Source organism: Panthera tigris, chromosome B3 (assembly GCF_018350195.1).
Source record: "Panthera tigris isolate Pti1 chromosome B3, P.tigris_Pti1_mat1.1, whole genome shotgun sequence".
Taxonomy (NCBI): Eukaryota; Metazoa; Chordata; class Mammalia; order Carnivora; family Felidae; genus Panthera; species Panthera tigris.
Window position 1 is genome coordinate 41,310,514 of NC_056665.1, and position 20,537 is coordinate 41,331,050.

Sequence of the window (20,537 nt, forward strand, 5' to 3'; positions counted from 1 at the left end):
GGCAGCAGAGGGAAAGCGAGAAGTTGGCTGGAAGTTTGAGGACAAGGCAAGTTGAGCAACGTCTTTTCTTAGAGTACAAGAACTGTAGGGCCTTTCTTAACTACCTGCCAATCCTCTCAAATAGGAGGATACTGGAGGTGCCTCTTGGTTTGAAATAAGCTGCTAATTTTAGATTTATTTATTTTATGAATAAGGAGTCTGTGACATTTTGCAAAGAAACAGTTTCAAACTTCATCCGCTCAGAATCCAGTATACCTTACCAGAATAGCAGCTTTGGCTCTAAAGAGTTCTATATGTCATCGCCATTCCACCAGAAAAGTTAGAGAACTCATTAGAAAACATAAAGGACTGTTGTGTGCCATCCATAAATTTCCTCTATTTCTTCAGATCGCTTGATAGGCTTGCCAGAGGGGCGTGCTCGCAATCATAACCGACCACAGCAGATCCCTGTGCTGGCTGGAGTGGTCATCGAAGATGTGGCGGTTGGAGCTGAGCACACTCTTGCTTTGGCATCAACTGGAGATGTGTATGCCTGGGGGAGCAATTCAGAAGGGCAGGTAAATATTTATCTTGCTTGCCTCATATTCTAGAAATCTGACAGTGTTCCTCGTTTGGTAAAGGGATAAGCTAGGAAACTCATAAGATCTACCACGATGCCTCACACATATCGCTTTGACACGGACTGAATTATTTGTGAGTCCAGTTGTGTGTGTCTCTCTTGATTGTGGCCAAGTAGGCATTACACCATGGTTTTAAAAAAAAATCTGATGGTATAGCAAAGCAGTTAAGGGAATTAACTGAGTATGTGTGTGTATCTACACTCATTAAGTACCTGGCACATAGTAAGCAGCACTTTAGGGGTATTTGCTATTGGCATCATCATGATTTTTACTATGGTAATGGGTGAGATTAGGTCCTAGGAGCATCAGTTAATCTGGAAAATGGAAAGAATGAACCCATACTTTTATGTTTAATAATATGACATAGTACTGTACATAGTATGGTATCCATAGTATATTTGTGTTTCTGCAGGAAGTCTTGTCATTCTTGTTCTACAGAGGAATAAACTGAGCCTCTAAGAGCTTGAGAAAAGATTCAAGAAGTTGATGTATTCATCCTACCTTATATATGGAGGAGACACAGATTTGGGTGGGAGATGTCTAGGATGCCTGCTGCTACAGTGGCTTTCAACCCTGCGTGCAGAGCCACATTCCCTTCCTCCGTAAATCCTCTCTGGGTCTGTCTGCCCGTAGAGCCAGAGGCCCTCAAGTTCAAGGTCTCCATTGTTCATGGGTGACTCTGTGGTCACCTCATCACTATGTTAACAGATGAGGAAGCTGCTCATCATTGTGGTTTGAATGCACAGTGTCTTAATGAGAAGAGAGTTGATGCTGAAGACATCTTAGGGAGGTCACTGGTAGGGTCTTGACATGATTCTCTCTAATGATGTCAAGGTGCTTAGCTGCTGAAACAGTGGGTGTCCAGTCACACCCTAGGAACAGAGACCTGGAGATGAGAATCTGCTTCTGTGTACGTTTTTATAGCTGTTTATTTATTGTTACCCAGGCATCCCATCTTAAAAGGAAATCAGTGTGTTTTAAATAAAAGCTGTGTAGATCATTCTGTTATTTTTTTAAACTTTTCATGAATTAATTTCCTCTCTAGAAGTGGAATCCAAGGATGTGTTAAGTCATTAAGACTCACTGCTAGATTTGGAATAGCCTTGTTGCAGCTTGGTTTTTAGGAGACAGTCTGAGCTGTGAGGACTATTCTGATCGAGAAAATCAGAATTAACTTCATTTTTTTGATGTTGGTCAGTACAGATATTTATTTGTATCTGCTACCACCTAAGGCAGATCTCATCATCTTGACTTCCTTTCTTCCTCTTTGTAATTGGCTCTGTATTTTTGTAATTTATTTCCAGCTTGGCTTAGGCCACACCAACCATGTTCGAGAACCAACCCTGGTAACAGTCCTGCAAGGGAAAAATGTCCGGCAGATCTCAGCTGGCCGCTGCCACAGTGCTGCATGGACAGCGCCACCTGTCCCGCCAAGAGCACCCGGTGAGGGATGAACTACCCTTCTCCTGTAGCTTCTCTTTCAGCAGTGCCCACCTGCTCTGTCTGCTTGCCATTTTCAGACTGCATCGAGGCATCATTCTAAAACCGCCAGGCCTCCCCACCCAGCCAAAGCAGTCTTTGTGCTGCCAGCACTGTAAATGCTTTGATAGCAGGTGATTCTCCTGCAGACCTCACACAAAGCACTCCCTCTCTGCACCCCGCCAAAGAAAAAAACCTGTCACTTAGGCAAAAATGTACAATTTTAGAGCAGCAACTAAGTGTTTTTTCATATTTATATGAAAGAAGTGATGAATCACAGCTTTCTAAGGCTTGCTGTTAGGAATAAAGATTAAAAGGTCTGAGACCGTCTGTCAAATTCTTCACACCCCCACCCCCCAAGTTAACCATTTGAAACATGATGTCTGTGCACTGACACAGAAAAAAAAAAAAATGTTGCCATTTTACTCCAGCATGTAGTAGGACCGATAGGCAGTTTTCTACCTTTTTGTTTATTATTAAATCCTTATAGAGCTACAAAAACATATTAAGAAAATGTGTATTTGTGTACTTAACATCCTAGCAAGTACTGTCCAGATTGGGTCCATCTTCCATTCCCTGCAAATGTGGGGCATTTATCATTCTTAAGCATTTTTTTGATATTGGGGCTGTTTTTCTTCCAGGCCCTTAAGCCCGTTATTTCTACCATTCTCTGGTTTCTAAGAGACTAGAGTTTCCCTAAAGCAACCTTGTACCTGGGAACTCAGTATCCTCTTCCCTTTTTGCTGACCTCTGCTTCTAAGCCATAGGTCCCTGGGGAAGACTCACCATAGAGAATTTTTTCTTCTAGATAGGTATCCTTAGAGAGCAAATGAGGACTGCCAAGTAGAGGCCAAACAAGCAGGAGATGGTTTCTGATTAACAGAATCCGGAATGAGCAGTGCTATGCACACACTGACAATTCCACGTATTCAGGGTCCTCTTCATCTTCCAGAGAGATTTCACTTGCACTTCAGGAGAGAGGCTATGCAGTGTGGTGGTTAAAAGTCCAGACTCTGGAGCCACATTGCCTGGGTTGAATCCTAGCTTCTCCACTTACAAGCTGAATGAATGATCTTCAGACCCAGTTTCCTTGTCTGTAAAATGAGGATAAAAATAGCCCCTATTGTAAAGGGCTATAGGATTAAACAATTTGTGTGAAACTCTTAGAATAGTGCCCAGCACATAGAAGTACTCAATGTTAGCTTTTACTAATAATATTCATAAAATTAACTAGAATAAAAATAAGCTGGGAACTGAGCTGTACAAATCTTTATTTACACAAAACTCAAATAAGTAGGGTGTTGTATGTTTACTCTTTTATGCATTTTTAATAAGAGGTTCACCATGAATGTGGTCCTTACAGTCCTTGCTTCTGCAGAGCTCTTATTCCTCAGTACAAAGCCTTCATAAACCATGCACCCATAGCTTTCCTTCTGTCATGGTCACTTTCTCTCAGATCCCTAGTGAGTGTGGGAAGTGACTGCTGAGTTGCCCATTTCCGTTTTCCAGAATTGCCTACCTAGTCCTGGCTTACATCTTGTGTTTTATGAAGATGGCAGTTATTGAATATGAAAGGAAGAATTTGGGGTGTTTTTGTTTTCTTGTGAAGGAACTGTTTAGGCCCCATAGTTAAATGGAAAACTAAATTAAATTAAAAGTTTCCATAATGATAAATAAAAAAGATGCTTTAAAAACCAACACGCATGCCTCAAGAAATAAAGGTGAATTGATGGAGAGAGGAACTGATAAATATGTGATATGGCAAATATAGACAATAATTAGGGAACTTAGGTGGTAGGAATGGGTGTTCATTGTACACTTATCTCACCTTCTCTGTGTGTTTGAAAATTTTCCAAATACTCAAAATGAAAGCAGTGCATTTTCCTTTGTAAGTGTCCATTTGCTCTCTGGGCAGGTGTGTCGGTACCTCTGCAGCTGGGCCTGCCCGATGCGGTCCCCCCCCAGTATGGGGCGCTGAGGGAGGTGAGCATTCACACTGCGAGGGCCAGGCTCCGGCTGCTCTACCATTTCTCTGACCTCATGTACTCATCCTGGAGGCTACTGAACCTCAGCCCCAACAACCAGGTAACATGTTGGCTTGGGAAGCACTGCTCTCCAGGTCCCAGGAAAATACTTTTTACTCTCAGCTCCCAAAAGATGTAGAAAAGGCAATAGTTCTGTTTCCATTTTGTTGCTGGTTTAGCGATAGTCCAGATACTGATAACTGTGTTGCTAGACACAATGCTTTGGTTTGTCCATAGCTCAAGGAAGTATGAATGCTAAGCATGTATTTTCTGTAAAGTCCAATATGTGATGTGATTTTTAAAACTTAAGCACACACAGATGTTAGCACCACAGTCTAAGTGGTTCTGTAATGAATCTGAGACACTGGGGAGACTTCCTTATCTCCTTACAAATGAGCATTCTGGGTCCTGTGGGGGAGATAAAGTAAATTTGGCTGGTTTGACTGCCTGTGTAGGATAGTCAGTAATTTAGGAAGAAAGCAAGCTGGTTATGTTTGTTTGTTTGCGTAATGTATAGACATGCCTGCCAAAATGTGTCACAGTTTGTAAAACTGTTAGTCAGAAATCTTTGGGTAGCTAGTCATGGGGCATATGAGAGATTTGACAGATCACTGTTAGAAATAGGTGATCAGCCAGGCAACAGAATACTGGGCAGCACTAAAGAAAATGTTAGAAAACTGTTTGTAATTCATGGGAGAAATGTTGATGATAAAAAGTTAAGTGAGAAAAACAAAAAATTGTATAAACAGTATGTTCTCAACAATGCAAAAAATGCACACACGGAAGGAAACTGGAAGGAAATAGATGAGAGTGATAATGTAGATTATGGATGACTCATTTGTGTGTGTGTGTGTGTCCTTTTCTGTATTTTCCAAGTTTTAAAAAATGATAATCATGTATTTTATCAGAAAAAAGTATTTGTAAAAAGTTAATACTACTATCCAGGTTTATACTTTTTTTTAATGTTTGTTTTTTTTGAGAGAGAGCGCGTGCGTGTGTGTGTGTGTGTGTGCTCAAGCCGGGGAGGGGCAGAGAGAGTGGGGACAGAGGATCCGAAGTGGGCTCTGCGCTGACAGCAGCAAGCCTGATTTGGGGCTTGAACTCACAAACCATGAGATCGTGACCTGAGCAGAAGTCGGATGCTTAGCTGACCGAGCCACCCAGATGCCCCCAGGTTTATGCTTTTAATTCATGAAGAATTATGTTCTAAAAGTGAGAGGTGTTATTTCTTTTGAGCCTTAGAGTGTTCCATTTCTGAGTAGCTTACTTTCTGTTACAGAACAGTACATCTCATTATAATGCTGGAACATGGGGCATTGTACAGGGACAGCTTCGGCCTTTGTTAGCTCCAAGGGTCTACACCCTGCCAATGGTGCGCTCCATAGGGAAAACCATGGTTCAAGGCAAAAACTATGGACCTCAAATTACTGTGAAGAGGATATCAACCAGGTTAGCATATGTGTGTATGTTTCACTGTCTAGCATTTTTTTAGATGAATCTTATTACTAACTAATCTCTGTGACCTTCAGCTTCTTCACTTGTAAACTAGGATAGTGGCAGTGCTTCCCTTAGTGCCCAGTGTGGTTATAGTGGGCCTAGCACACTGTTTGACTGTTGTTAGGCTGGATTGTTCATTCACTGATGGGAAGATACCTTCAAGGGACCTTTGTGGTGGTTTGGGAAAATTAGTGAGAGTTGTTTTTCATTCTGTTTTCCCTTTCTTTTAAAGAGGACGGAAGTGTAAGCCCATCTTTGTCCAGATAGCAAGACAAGTAGTTAAGCTGAATGCATCAGACCTCCGTCTGCCCTCACGAGCGTGGAAGGTTAAGCTGGTTGGTGAAGGGGCGGATGATGCTGGGGGAGTGTTTGATGACACGATCACAGAGATGTGCCAGGTATATTCATGCAGTGTCCCTTGCTGAGTCATGTGCTCAAGTGGTGGCTGTTTTTTACTGTTTCCAGTGACTGCTCTGACATGTTTTTGTAAATGTAGCAAGGATGCATTTGTGAGCCTTATAAAAATCACGCTGTTAATGATGTATAGGTGAATTATAGCTAGGGTTTGTGAAATAATGTGTGAAGGTACCTGTCAGTGCTTAACCATCTACCAATGACTCACAGTCTGTGGTGCTCTAATACTGGCAGAGGAAACAATGATGACACATACTTACATTTATGTAATAGACAAATCCAGGACCACCCGTGTGCTCCGATTAATTCTGGTGCTTTTAGAAGGAAGTGAACTGCCAGGTTCTAGCGGAATTAGAAAAACAAATACTAAGAGTTTGAACTGGTTCTTATTTTGAGATCTGCAGTGACAACTTTGCTTCCAGATCCACTCGACCCTTCCTGCTTTGCTTAGTAGCAGGATTTTTCTAATCAGTCCTATGACTGAAATAACTTCTGGCTCTCCTTTGTTGGGTATATTCGAATAGACCTATACCCTGCTCACAGATACCCCAACTCCTGCCCTGGATTGACTTTGTTACTTCCGCATACTACAGGATATTTTCTACATGGGGAAGGTTTCTAGTTTCATTTTAAATTAAAGCCACAAAAATTATAGAGTTGCCTGGTTGTCACATAACTATAAATTCTTCAAAATATTCTCTTTTCAGTATGATCTTTAGTTTGTTCTCTTGATGCATTTGATTGTCATTTTTCAAAAACCTGTTCTTTCTTTTACAGGAACTTGAAACTGGTATTGTTGACCTTCTTATACCCTCTCCCAATGCTACTGCAGAAGTGGGCTACAATAGGGATAGGTAAGGCAGTCAGCAAGTGTTTGTTGACTATCTACAGTAATAATGATAATAATAATGATAGTTCATTTATTGAGTGCTGACTGTGTGCCAGGCACTGTTCTCAGTGCTTTACATATGTTATCCCACTGAATCCTCATTAGAACCCAAAGGAGTAGGAACTGTTATTATTACCATTTTACAGGTCAGGAAACTGGGGCACTTCCGTCATGACTTTGTTATAGGACCAATTCAAATATCATACAGAGGGGAGAGGAAACTCAGACTTGATAATGAAACCTGACTTATTTTGTGTTTCTGAAGGCCCATATGGCCTCCACTCAAGGAATTTGCTGCATCACAATTCATCAGAAAGATTAGCTACGCTATTAAGTCACAGCACTTAGTCTTAGCAATTATCTGTATTGCCAAATTTTGAATTTTGAATCCTGCTGCATGGACTCATAAATGATAAATGATTTTAGGAAACAGAGCATCCTGGAGCAGGTAGCTTAGGGGCTAATAGACCATTCAGTTGCTATTTTATGGTTCTTCTAAAAATAATTCAAAATATGGTCCCTGGGCTATCCAGAACACTAGCCCCATGGCACATGTGGCTGTCGGGCACTCGAAACGTGGTTAGAGTCACTGAAGAACTGCATTTTACATTTTATTTAATTAATTTGAATAGCCACATGTGGCAGATGACTACCAACCATATTGAACAGCACAGGTCTGGATTATGCTGTAGCTGTCGGATAACTTATTTCTAATAGAAATGAAGGCAGTTTATTTGAAATATTTCCTTTAATTTTGCAGGTTCCTTTTTAACCCCTCTGCCTGCCTTGACGAACACTTAATGCAGTTTAAGTTCTTAGGGATCTTGATGGGGGTTGCCATTCGCACAAAGAAGCCTCTGGACCTCCACTTGGCCCCTTTGGTGTGGAAGCAGCTGTGCTGTGTCCCACTCACCCTAGAAGACCTGGAGGAGGTGGATCTGCTCTACGTGCAGACCCTCAACAGCATTCTTCACATTGAAGACAGTGGGATTACCGAGGAAAGTTTCCATGAGGTGAATCTTGGCCAGTCTGCCTTCTGCTGGTTTTGACTAGAATTTTTCTGTGTAAAACTCAGATACAGTCTTCCACTTGCTGTCTGATTAACTCACGCCATATCCCGTTGCTGCCTGAGCAGCTCAGCCCCAGCAACTGACATAGCTGCCGATGGGTGGAGTTGACACCAGCACCCCAGCTTCTGCTCCTTCCTCCTCAGTCAACTCTCTGCCTCCAGGATGGGCGAGCGGGGGGGCCCAGTTGGAGAGAGGGAGGCCTGGGGTGACCAGAGTTCATCAAGCCTCATTTGAGAACAGAGGAATTTTTAACTACAGCCTCATAAGTCAGCACATTCCCTTCTGATCAAGTGGCATGATTAGCTACCTGGATTCCTTGTTTTTATCCTTAAAATATTTTTGATGTTATTACTGTTTTTGCTATATTTGTGTGTAATCTACTTTTATTTGTTACATAAAAAAAAAAGCGGGTTCTTTTTGTAAAAATTTTTTTTCTCTTTTTAGATGATTCCTCTTGATTCTTTTGTTGGCCAAAGTGCTGATGGCAAAATGGTTCCCATAATCCCTGGTGGAAATAGTATCCCACTGACATTTTCCAACAGGAAGGAGTATGTGGAGAGGGCCATTGAATATCGACTTCATGAGATGGACCGACAGGTGAGATGACATTTGGGACGTGCTTGTGAGTGTTTGCAGTTGTCTTCAAAGAAGAGATAACTGGTTACTACTGAATTTTAATGTATGAACTTAACCATGTCAGTTAACTTGTATCAGAATTTCAGCTGCTCTTCAGAGACTTTACAGGCCTTATCTATGAATTTCCTGTCATCTTACTCAGGGCCTTAGGACAGCTCTGAATTGGTCACTGGTTGGATTGAAGGACCAAGCTCTCACCCAGGCTTTTAGACCCCAACATCTTACTCTTCCCCTGTCTTGTTTGTCTGTATCTCTTACTGTCTCCAGCCCAGTGTCCCCACTCAGCTGGGTCAGTCAGGGCCCATGCAAGTGAACCCCTAAACACTGGCCTTGCAATCCCACACAAATCCCTCTTTCTCCCTCCTGCTGCAGTCCTTCAAGCTCCAGTTGAAAATTCATCTCTACCGACCAGCTTTCCTCCAGGTCCATAGCCTGTAGAATTCTTTTTTGTTACTTAGAAATTTCTCAAGATATCACAGTATTTCTATATTGTGGTCTAAGAACTAGGCCACAAAGTTTAGATTTTGTTTCTTTAATTAGCCTGTCAGACTTTGAGTGAAGTGTGTGCGTATGTATGTGTGTGTGTATGTGTGTATATGTATATATACATGTATAAATACACACACACATACATACATACACATATCCATACACACACACACATCATATATATATGGTGTATCCTCAATATTCTTGTTCTGTGCTGACATGTAGTAAGCATTTAATAAATAATGAGAATGTGATGAGTGAGCAGAGAAACGAATATTTTGTCCAAAAATGGGTTTTTTTGGGTGCACAGTCCTTAATAGCCATTTTAGTAATACTTTATTTGCAGAATATGTTAGGGTCTTCTTGAGAGCTATACTGAGACTCTAAGGCTATGTAGTAATTTGAAGTGTATATATATTCTGCACTCTTCACTCCTGCTTCCTTCTTTGACTCTGGCTTTGGGCCAAGTCCGGTCAGAAAACTGTTATCCCTTAGCTTAGTGAAAGCAAATCCTGTGAGTGACGCTGTTAACAACAGCCAGGGCCTAGGGTTTGTCTCCATTTCTTCAGAATTTTAGTCCTTAGAGTACATAATTGACTAAAAATGTATTGGTCACCCCTGCAGGCCAGGTTGGGACCAGGCACCCTCAGGTGCAGTTTTTCCTATAGTTACCCTGTAACATAAGGGTTACTGTCGCCATTTCACAGATGAAAGCACAGAGTCCAGAGAAATGAAGTGATGTGCCCAAGGCAAAGCCAGGATCCCAAACCAGGTTTAACAGTGGGGTCTAGGCTCTTCTGCTGGCCCTTCCTTTGAGGGTCGGATTGACCCTCCACTCTCAGCTGAGCTCTTCTCTGCCCTGGCTTTGTTCCTTTCTCAGAAATGAGGCCTTCTTCCGCTCTCACTTCCTCCATGTCTCTTAGAACCCAGTGTTTTTCCCACAGCTGTCCCCATTTGTTCCCTGCCAAGCAGCCAGCCCCAAACCCCAGCCTCATTTTTTTCCAGACAGCTTTTGGTTTGTATTCTGCCAGGCATGACAGCTTGTGTTGGGACAAACTTTGGCTAGGGTATTCCCTTTAATAACAGTGCAAACTGCCCTCACTGCCACTCCTGTTTCTTAGCCCTGGGCAGGACAGCCTTATATCAGTCACAACCCTAGGGCCTTCCCCAAGGTGTGGCTCCTGTTGAGGTCCTCAGATTTTGTTTTGCTTTTTATCATTGTTGCTTCTGAATTGGCCAAGAGTGAAGAAGTATTTGTGAACAAGTCTTGAATGGTGATGAGTCTGTGCGTAGGGTGTGTGCATTGCTGTGCAACCTTGGGTTATTTTTTTTCTTTTTAAGTTTATTTATTTTGAGAGAGAGAGAGGGTACAAATGGGAAAGGGGCAGAGAGAGGAGAGAGAATCCCAAGCAGGCTCCACACCACCAGCACGGAGCCCGACGCAGGGCTCACGAACTCAAGAACTACAAGATCATGATCAGAGCTGAAGCCAGACGATAACTGACTGAGCCACCCAGGCACCCTCCTTGGGGGGGATTTTTTTAAACAGACTCGGGCAGCCCCTGGCAGCTCCCGCTCCACATTTCCCAGCTGACCTGTTGTGAGCACCCCACTAGGAGAAAAGAAGCAATGTAACTGTCTGGTCACACAGACTTGCATTAAAAATTCTCGTCATAGTCACGTGAGCAGCAACCATTTGCCTTGCTTCTCAGATGAAAAAATTGAAGAGGTGGAGCTTGGATTCAGACCCCAAGTCTCCTGATTAAATCTTCTGTCCTTTCTAGCCCCTTCCCACAGAAAGACTTGCCAGTTTTACTTTCTTCTTTGTACGTTTCTTTTTTTTTTTTTTTTTTTTTTTTTACAATGAGCACAAATAAATTTTACAAAAGGATAGAATTATTTTCAAAAGAAAAATATGAATGACAAAAACAGTAGAAGCTAGACACATCCTCCAGGAGCTTCTTACCCTAATGAGGAGACCAAGTAGCCCACAGAGCCCAGTGTAACAGTGCGCGGCCACATGTAATTAGGGGTATGAGCGGGGATGGCACTGGGGGGCCCAGCGGGCTGAGTTTTGTGGAGGCGGAAGGCAGGCTCCTAAATGGACTTGATCTGGGACCAGAAGGGGTGTACAAGTCCCACAGGCAGGGAGAAGCTGTAACAAAGGGGCAGGGGCAGGTGGGCCATGTGCACCTGAGTTCTGGGGAAAAGTGGGGGTCTGCGGAATGAGCAAGCGGGAGTTTCCCGGTCTCCGTGCACACGTGTAACAAGCAACTTGTCCTGGGAGCAGGTGGCTGCAGTCCGAGAAGGGATGTCCTGGATCGTCCCTGTGCCGCTGCTGTCCCTCCTCACGGCAAAGCAGCTGGAGCAGATGGTGTGTGGGATGCCCGAGATCTCCGTGGAAGTTCTGAAGAAAGTGGTGCGGTACCGGGAGGTGGACGAGCAGCACCAGCTGGTGCAGTGGTTCTGGCACACGCTGGAGGAGTTCTCGAACGAGGAGCGGGTGCTTTTCATGAGGTTTGTGTCTGGAAGATCTCGACTACCAGCCAACACTGCTGACATTTCTCAGAGATTTCAAATCATGAAGGTTGATAGGGTAAGTAAGCACGCCTGCCTTCCTGGCTAATGTCCGCCCCGCCGCCTCCTTGTTGCTTGCATTTTGGGAAAACTGAACTGGTGACCCTCAAGTAGGCCTGCCAATTCAGGCTTAATGTTTGGAATTTCCAGATTTAAAAAAAAATCCGGCAGAAAAACTTGTTAAGAAACATAACTTGACTGAAAACAGCCCTAAATGGATACAGAAATCACACTACAGCCAGCAACATTTGCTAAATCCTCCAGTATCTTCCCGAGTAAAAGCTAAGCTTGCCACTGGGGCCATCGTGTTGCCTCTGCCCTTATTTCCTGCGCCTTTTCATCGTGTGACTTGTGCGCTCAGACGTGGTCTTGTCTGTTTTCACAAAATACTAACCAGTAACTGGCGCACGTACTGCAGAAGGAACATGAAGACGGGAACAGCAATACGTGCCCTGTGGCTGCTGTGTGGTGCGTGCCGTGGAGCAGGTGGTGTGGCTTCTCTGCGGCACAGCCCCAGCCCAGCTGCCATTTTGACAGATGGCTTAGAAATAAAAGGGCTCAGAGCCTTAAATGCACGCTGCTGCCAGAGTCATCTTTCTCACACCCATCTGACCTTGTCGCTCTCCTCCTTTCAGACCATTCAGGAGCCCCCTGACTCGAGGATAAATGCCAGCTGCCTTAGTGGCCTTAAATACCTCCACAGTATGGCCTCTGTCCCTGCCTTCTGATACCACCTCTTAACACATAGTGCCTTCTGACCGTAACAGACTGCTTATCTTTTTTGCTGACAGACCACGCTGTTTCTACACTCATGTGCCTTTGTGTGGGCTCTTCCCTCTGCTTTAGGAAGTTCTTCACACCCCTTTCCATCTATGCCTGGCAAGCACTTACTTATCCTTTAGTCCGGACACCAATGTCATCTCCTCCAGGAAGCCCTCTTGGATGCTTTCCTGCTGCCCCTGATCCTTCCTGAGGCCAGACTTGGATCTCCCTTTATCTACTTCCTGGACACCTGGTACATCCCTTGAACCCAGCATTAAATTAGAATGTGTTTCCTCTATCTCTTTACCTCCCAACTCCTCAAGAGCTGGGCAGTCTTCCGAGCAGGGCCCATCATGTTTATTCTGGAAACAGTAAGGAAAGTAGGGCCTCTTCACACAAGGACCCTTCCTGCCAGTTTCAGCGTCTGCCTTTCTGGTGTTTTTCCAGTAACTATTCCTGGAGGTTGCTGTAGCCAAAGCTGTCCCTCCCCCACTGCCTCCTGAAGCTGCCGGCCTAGGCTAGGCTTGCTGGAGAGGCCGTGCACAGGAAGGGCTATGAAAAGAACCTTTCCATAAATTTTCTACATGACTTGCCAGAAACTATAAGTTGTAAATCTGTTTTGTTGCTTCAGAGAGAGGTGGGTGGAAGAAATGGTTTGCTTCTATTCAGCTCTGGAAAAAACCCTTGCCTTGTGTGTCCGTCCCAAGCTACCCCTGCCATCCCGGGAGTTAATCCATCACTAATCCCCTGCCTGAGACTTTTCAGCCTCAGAAAACCGACCACTACAGGTCCTTCCTTTGTGACTTTCAGACCATCGCTCCACCTTCCCGATCAGACGCACCTGTTGACATTCCCCTTCAGTGTCTTTGCTGGTTGTTGTTTTTCTTCGATCGAGGTTTCTGTGTCCTCACTGACTCAGGCCCAGTTAGGCTTGTAGGCCCTCCATCTCCCACGTCTTTGAGGTGTATTCACCAGGTGTAGGGCTCCGGGGAGGAGGAGGAGAGCCAGTTTCAAGGAGGTGAACGAGAAAGAGAGGCCAAATGCTTTTTTAAAAACTTTTTTTTTAATGTTATAAAAATGTAGAATCATTACCATCAGTACAGACAGTTGGGCAGCCAGTTGTGTTTGCAGGGAGGGCCAGAGAGCGTATGTCGCCTCCCCAGTAGCGGCCTTTTCCACCTTTCACGTATGTGGCGCGCCTCCCAGTCAGCCTCCAGCATATGTGGTTCTGTGTGCTGTATTTAGCGCAGTCTGCCCCAGGCACTTTTCGGCTTTGCTTCTGGTCATCGTAATGATCATCTTAAATGTCTGTGTCACTGTCAGTTAGATGGATGGACTGGGATTTAATTCACTGCTCCCTCCTCGTGCGAGCTGTGTGCTGGCAGCCATCGCAGACGAGGGACACAGAATGCACACTGGGAGGGATGGGCGGGGGTGGGGTGGGCGTGGAGGAGGGTGGTGACTCCCTCCCAGTTCCTTCCATTTCATCGGCTGGCAGGGGATCCCTGCGGCCGCTTCAGGCGCCTCAGGCGATAGGGAACGAGCTCTGCTGCACCCACACTCCGTGGCAGGCACCGTGAGAAGTGTGTTCTCTCACATGATCCTGCCGGTCAGGGCTTGCTCTCACCTTCCACACGGGGCCACTGGGGGAGTGAGGACAGGAAGGAACCCTCTTCACCAAAAACTTTGGTGGCCGTGGGACACCAGAGCCCGCCTTCCTTCCAACACAGCACAGTCTGTCCTTCCCCTCTAGTCGGCCCTGCAGTCCTGTCTGTGGAGCCCATCTTAAAGGCCGGGAGAAGTGCTTTCCTGATTTTGGGGGGGCAGCAGTCACAGGTACCCCGTGACACCCCGATGCTGCAGTCACGGCTCCGGGTCTCTCTCTCCACAGCCTTATGACAGTCTGCCTACCTCACAGACCTGCTTCTTCCAGCTGCGGCTGCCCCCCTACTCCAGCCAGCTGGTCATGGCCGAGCGCCTGCGCTATGCCATCAACAACTGCCGCTCCATCGACATGGACAACTACATGCTCTCGCGGAACGTGGACAACGCCGAGGGCTCCGACACCGACTACTGACCGCGTGGGGGGGCCACCAGCCCCTTTTCTCAGTGATGCTCACTTCCAGTTTCATGTGGATACACTTTTATGGTAACTACATAGATGTTTTAGGAACATAAACCGACATTACAAACAGTGGCCACATTTAGTTACTCTAAATGTAACAAAGAAATTAGATGTTTTTATTTTTCTGTGATTGTACAAAAAAAAAAAAAAAAAAAGACAAAGTGCTCTCAGTCAGGTTTTTCCCTCCACATTTTTGGTCACTTTTGATAAGTTTGCATGGAACCATTTTGGTGCATTTTTAGTTGGGAATGGTACATTTTTGTAAACCCACCCAGTGAACATGAAATTGTACATTGTGTATAATTGTTCATTAGAAAGGACAGTTTTACATGAATATTCATATATTTATTTTGTTTTAATTTGAATTGCCTGTGCAGGGTTCCTTATGCAGAGAAATAAAGCCGATGCAGGAACCAGAGCGTGGGCTGCTTTTGTTACCTCCAGTGGAGCCTCTGACTGAGAAAGGACAAGCTCTGGGGCTAGTCTCACTGTGACGGCGTTTTGACCCGTCAGAAACACTCCTTCACACCGAGTGAGCTTGGCTTGGAGATGACAGAGCAGCCCCTGGGAGTGGGCAGCCCCTACTTTCATTTATTCTATCATCCTGGCTGCCTTACTTCGTCCCCTCACCCATCACCCGGGGCCCTTGGGTCAGCCCGTTGGCCTGTCCTCTCAGCAACCCCCTTCCTCCTCCTCTGATGCTGGTTTGAGTGTAACATGCTAACAAGAGCCTTTCCAGAATAGCCCCAGTGGGGAGTGGCTCTCCTAAGCAAGGAGGAAGCTAACGAGAGTAACACGATTTAACCTTGCCTGTGAGGAGTACGTGGGGGCTTAGAGAGCCGGGCGGTTTACGGTCGTGCAGACGGACCGCCATTGCTAGTAGGCACTCCGCACGCACGAATGAGTGACCACGAGAATGAGCGGGTGAATGTGCGAATAATATGAGAACCAGTGAGTGGCTTTCGTATCCTTGAATGGTGGATGGTGGGAAGTTGTGCATGGGCTGGGGAAGGGGTTACACTCCTGGGCATGTCAGAATGAGCGGGTGGTTCTGGGAGAGGGGGCCATCTCAAGAGCAGCTATGAAGGTTCTGGCTGCGGGGAGTGGGAACAGGAAGAGGGCAAGGCCTTTGGGTGGTTTGTCTTCATCTACAGCCAGTTCGTTGCTGCAGTACTTCATGGACCGAGGACAGTTCAGTCAAATGAGGTGCCAGATGGAGAGCTTTGCAGGCACTTGTTTTCCACAAGGAAGGTAGAAAATAAGTGTTTTCAAAGAGAAATTGGAACAAAGATACGGTTTTGTGTTATATAGATATTTCCCAGTGACTGTGCCTAATAATACGTGTCACGATCACATGTTAGTTTTGTCGAAGAGAAGCCTTCAATTGGAATTGGGTCTCAGAGGGAGAAACTACAGCTTCTGGGAAGCCACAGGGGTTCTGGGCAAAGACGAACCTTTAATACTTGATGTCAGAGCTCAGTCGGCAGGAACAGAAGTGGTGAAGGGCTCTGGGCCTAAAGCACTCAGCCTGGGGTGGAAACGCACTGCCCAGGCCTCTGGGCCAGGAGGGAACTGAGAGGAGAGAGGCCTCTGTGTGCTCCTGAGGTCCTGGACAATGCCAGAAGATGGGTCTCTCAGAGCCTCCTGGGCTGGTTCCTGGTAACAAGTGGCTCTTCCCTCTTTCTGAGCTGGGCTGGGAGTGTGCCCAGCTGAAGGCTACATCTGCAGTCTCGGGGTTTATTTTATTTTATTTTATTTTAATTTTTTTAAAATGTTATTTTTGAGACAGAGAGAAATAGAGCATGAGCAGGGGAAGGGCAGAGAGGGAGACACAGAATCTGAAGCAGGCCCCAGGCTCTGAGCCATCAGCACAGAGCCTGACGTGGGGCTCGAACTCACAGACTGTGAGATCATGACCTGAGCTGAAGTTGGACACTTAACCGACTGAGCCACCTAGGCGCCCCTCAGGGTTTATTTTAAATAAAAATAATGCCTCAACCTTTGAAAGGCTCTGTCCTTTGCTGCCACATTTGATTCTTGATTGTAGGGCAAAGGTGCCCTCAGCAGGCTGATGCTCATGGTTCCAGGCGCCACCTGTCAGGCTTCCTGGACGGCTTTTCAGGAGGTCTGACCCTGCAAGGAAAATCTGCATAGACACCTTGATTTTATAACAGATGCCATTTCTTTGCTGGAAACCTGTCTTTTTTTTTTCTTTTGTAATTTGCTGATTTTTAGAAGCCCTGAGAGAGGAAGGTTGAAGTCCCTGGTCTGAGGGGCTGAAGTGGGCCCAGCACAGGTCTTTATCCCCTAGTTCACTTTCAGCCTCTCTGTAGAGGCTTGGGCAGTTTTTTATTTGCTGGATTCATTCAGTTAAATACTTGCAGTTTTTTTGACCCTGACATAGTCTCCAGAGAATTTGGACCCCCAGCTTTTAAAATTTAAGATTTCCCCTTGGGGTGCCTGGGTGGCTCAGTCATTTAAGCAACCGACTTAGGCTCAGGTCATGATCTCACGGTTTGTGGGTTCGAGCCCCGTGCCGGGCTCTGCGCTGACAGCTCGGAGCCTGGAGCCTGCTTCGGATTCTGTGTCTCTTGCTGTCTCTGCCCCTCCCTTGCTCACACTCTGTCTCCCTCTCAAGAATAAACAAACATTAAAAAAAAAAAAAAAGTTTTAAAATTTAAGATTTCCCCAGAGGCCTTTCAAAGTGCAGCTTTGTTCTGGGCCTCCCAGCTCTGTGGCCCTTGCCCAGCCCTGCCAGTCAGATGTGTTGAACTTGGTTTTTAGCAGAAAAAACAAGTCTTGGGCATTGTATCCTACAGCTGGAGGAATCCTAGAGCTAAGGGGTCAGGTGACCTCTCCTTTTACAGACCATAATCTGAGGTCTGGAGAGGGAAAGTGCCGGATCACAAGTGTGTACAGGCTAGAGCTGGGAGCCCTGGCTTCCTGTGAGCACGCCCACCGATGATGGTAGAACCCAGAGAGCTTAGTTCCCGCCAGTCATCCCACCTGTGCAGAAATGGGCCCGTGTGTCCCTGTAACACAAACCTCATGGCACCTCCCCCACCCCAGGAGCCTCCACCTGCCAAGGAGCATCCTGGAGCCCCTGACCTAAGAGCGTGCGGCTCCAGTCTCTGCTAGTACTGAGGTTCCCGTGCAGACCAGCTGGCACCGTGTGGTGACTGGCATCAGCCTTCCACCGGGGAGCACTCTCCTGCCCGGGTGCCCGTGCCAAGGCTGTGCGTCCTCCCCCTAGCTTTTCCTCTGTGTAGCCATTGGCTGCCTTGGCCAAAACTGAGTGAAGAGTGCGTTCAGGAGCTGGAGAGTTTGTAGTCTGCTCTAATGGAAGCCGTGAGGACACTCGTAACCTCCGAGCCATTTTCAAGTGGCTTTGGAACACAGGCTCCCGTCTCCCCTGGCATCTTTGGGGATGCCTTGGGCTTTCTGGCTGCACCCTTGCTGAACTGTACCTGCTGATGGAACACAGACCCCGTGGGAGCGGGGGTCAGTCTTCCAGCGTGGCTCAAATCAAGTGATGTCCTCCATCCAGTGTTCCTGGATCACCCCCATATAGACCCTGCTTGCATCTTCCTGGTGCCCAGGCCTTGTGGGTTCTGCCAGGCACTTGGCTTTTCCAGGCCCCCACAGATGTGGATGTGAGGACGCCTCTCCCTACCCCAGCCCTCCAGGCAACTGCACATTTAGACCTGATCTCATCAGAGCGTCACAGAGAGGGTACTGGTCCTATTGTAGAGATAAACAGGCTCAGAGAGGTCATAACTTGTCAGAAGTGATGGATGGCAGAGCTGCAGATCACTCAACACTCCCCGCAACCCCAGATGATTGAGTCCGTGGATTAATTAGGCATGTGATGTCCCTTGTTCTATGCAGATCTGAGAGAAGACCTGGAACATTGTTACTGATCAAGCAGGGGACTGACTGTTCTGTCAAGGGCTTTTTGCTCAGTGCCCACTGATGTGAACAGCACCTGTTAGAAGGCAGATCGGAGAGCCATCTCATCAGTGCCTGCCTTCTGGCTGTACCTCAGGTGGCCCTCACGCCCCGGGGAGGGGGCGGGGCCCGATTCAAGCTGGAGAAACCGTGTTGGATGCAGCTGTCAGCACGGCTTCAGTTCTGTGGTCACTACAGCCTCAGTATGTGGGGGATTACTGGGCACCAGAAGCTTAGCCAGGGGATTTAACCCTCATTTGTAAAAGAGCTTCCATAGGGAGAGGGAAAGGGGGCCTCAGGTTACCCTATTCCAGCTGAACTTGCAGTGATTTCCGCTTTACACACATAATGTCTTAATCCTTAGGAGAGCCCTGCAAGCAAGATTCTCTAGCAATCCCAATCCACAGATTAAAAAGCTGAGGGCCAGGGGCACCCGCCTGGCTCAGTCAGTTAAGCGTCCAACTCTTGATTTCGGCTCAGGTCATGGTCTCACAGTTCATGAGATCGAGCCCGAGTAGGACTCTGTGCCAACATCTCAGAGCCTGCTTGAGATTGTCTCTCCCCTCCACCCCCCCCGCCCCTCCCTCGCTCATGCAAGCTCGCTCGCTCTCTCTCTCTCTCAAAATAAATAAACTTAAAAAAAAAAAAAAAAAAGGTGAGGTCTGGAGAAGGCTGACTGCTCTCAGTCAGAGGAGAGCCAGAAACTAGGATTCTGTTGTTCCCCAGACTAAACCCCCCAACTCAGGGCAAACAGAACCTGCTGAGAATTCAGGCTTATCAGAGATAATAAAAGCAAAGCCCAGGGCTTAAGTGGTGCTATTTTAAACAAACATTTAACCCCATGGAAGCCTGAGCTTTCTTTAAACATTGTTTGCAGGAGTGGGGGAAAGGCCAGCAAGGCCTCCTAGAGTCCGGAGCTATGGTGGGTAAACTGGAAAATTACCCACCCGGAGGAGTGGGGCCCTCCCCTTCCAGAGTAGCTGGCGGCCTGAGGCAGCGGGCTCTCCCTACACAAGGGTGTGAAGGAACTATGCCAGGCGTGGCCTCAGTGCAATTACCCACCTGTTTCTGGGCTAAGCGCTGGCGAGACAAGGGGGCCTGGGGGAAGCTGAGGCCTTTTTGGCAGTCCCTGGAGGGGTTGGGATGGGCTGGGTTGCTGCTTGCCTGCCCACAGGTTCTGCCTGGAGAAATTTCAGCTCCTGGGAGTCACCTACATGTATATCATCTCTGCTTGGGGCCCTGGCTCCTGCGGGTAGGTTGGGTGGGGGACCTCCAGCTCTCATTTCGTGCTCACAATAACCTCTGAGGCCCCAACGGCCGCCCACATCCCTATTTCTCTGATCTCCTTTTCTGCTCACCTTTCCTCCTCACTCACTCTGCTCCGGCCACGCTAATCACCAGTCCTCCCCTAACTCACGGGCTCTGCCCTTGGTCTGGAGCCTTGCACCGGCTATTCCCTCCCTCCACCTGGAATATTTTCCTGCCAGATGCTGCTTGGCCCCCTCCCTCACTTCTTGTTTCAGATGCCGCCACTCAGGCTTATATTGATCAACCCCTTTTAAGTAGCTTCCCTCTCCCCAAACCTTCGCCAGCAGTTGCCAGATATCCCCTTCCCTGGTGCTTCCTCCCCACCTTCCGCCACCGTAGCTTTATTGTCTTTTTATATACCAATTACTGTCCCTTCTACTAGAAGGTAAGCTCCGTGAGAATGGAATTTCCTCGCTGGTTCCCCAATATTGGGCAACCGTGAGTAGGGATGGAGATCCTCTTTCCCAGAAAAGAAACACCTGGCCTCAAGTGCCTAAAGGCCCTAGGTAACCGCTGGTGGTGGGCGGAGCCAGAGCGTGAGCGTCGCCTGCCCGCCGGCCCATGGCTCCCTGCCTTCTGCTCTTAACCCAAGTTTTCACCGTGTACCTGGGATCCGGAGGCTGCTGCCTGGACGAGAGCCTATACTTTGTGGCTAAAGGTGAGACATCAGTGACTAAAGCCCTGAAATTGTTAAGTCAA

The 20,537-nt window shown here is 46.8% G+C and overlaps 1 protein-coding gene across 10 annotated transcripts in view; it reads left to right on the forward strand.

The window, feature by feature from the left end:
• Positions 1–15,000, forward strand: part of HERC1 (HECT and RLD domain containing E3 ubiquitin protein ligase family member 1) — a 187,125-nt gene extending 172,125 nt beyond the window's left edge. For all 10 annotated transcript variants that reach the window (XM_042988679.1, XM_042988678.1, XM_042988686.1 and 7 more), the window contains 10 exons: positions 388–557; positions 1,925–2,063; positions 4,015–4,184; positions 5,403–5,572; positions 5,853–6,018; positions 6,812–6,888; positions 7,684–7,936; positions 8,438–8,590; positions 11,409–11,714; positions 14,349–15,000. In XM_042988679.1, coding sequence (XP_042844613.1) covers positions 388–557; positions 1,925–2,063; positions 4,015–4,184; positions 5,403–5,572; positions 5,853–6,018; positions 6,812–6,888; positions 7,684–7,936; positions 8,438–8,590; positions 11,409–11,714; positions 14,349–14,534 — 1,790 coding nt within the window. In that variant the 3' untranslated portion in view covers positions 14,535–15,000. The remainder of the gene's footprint in view (positions 1–387; positions 558–1,924; positions 2,064–4,014; positions 4,185–5,402; positions 5,573–5,852; positions 6,019–6,811; positions 6,889–7,683; positions 7,937–8,437; positions 8,591–11,408; positions 11,715–14,348) is intronic.
• The last annotated feature ends 5,537 nt before the right edge of the window (positions 15,001–20,537 follow it).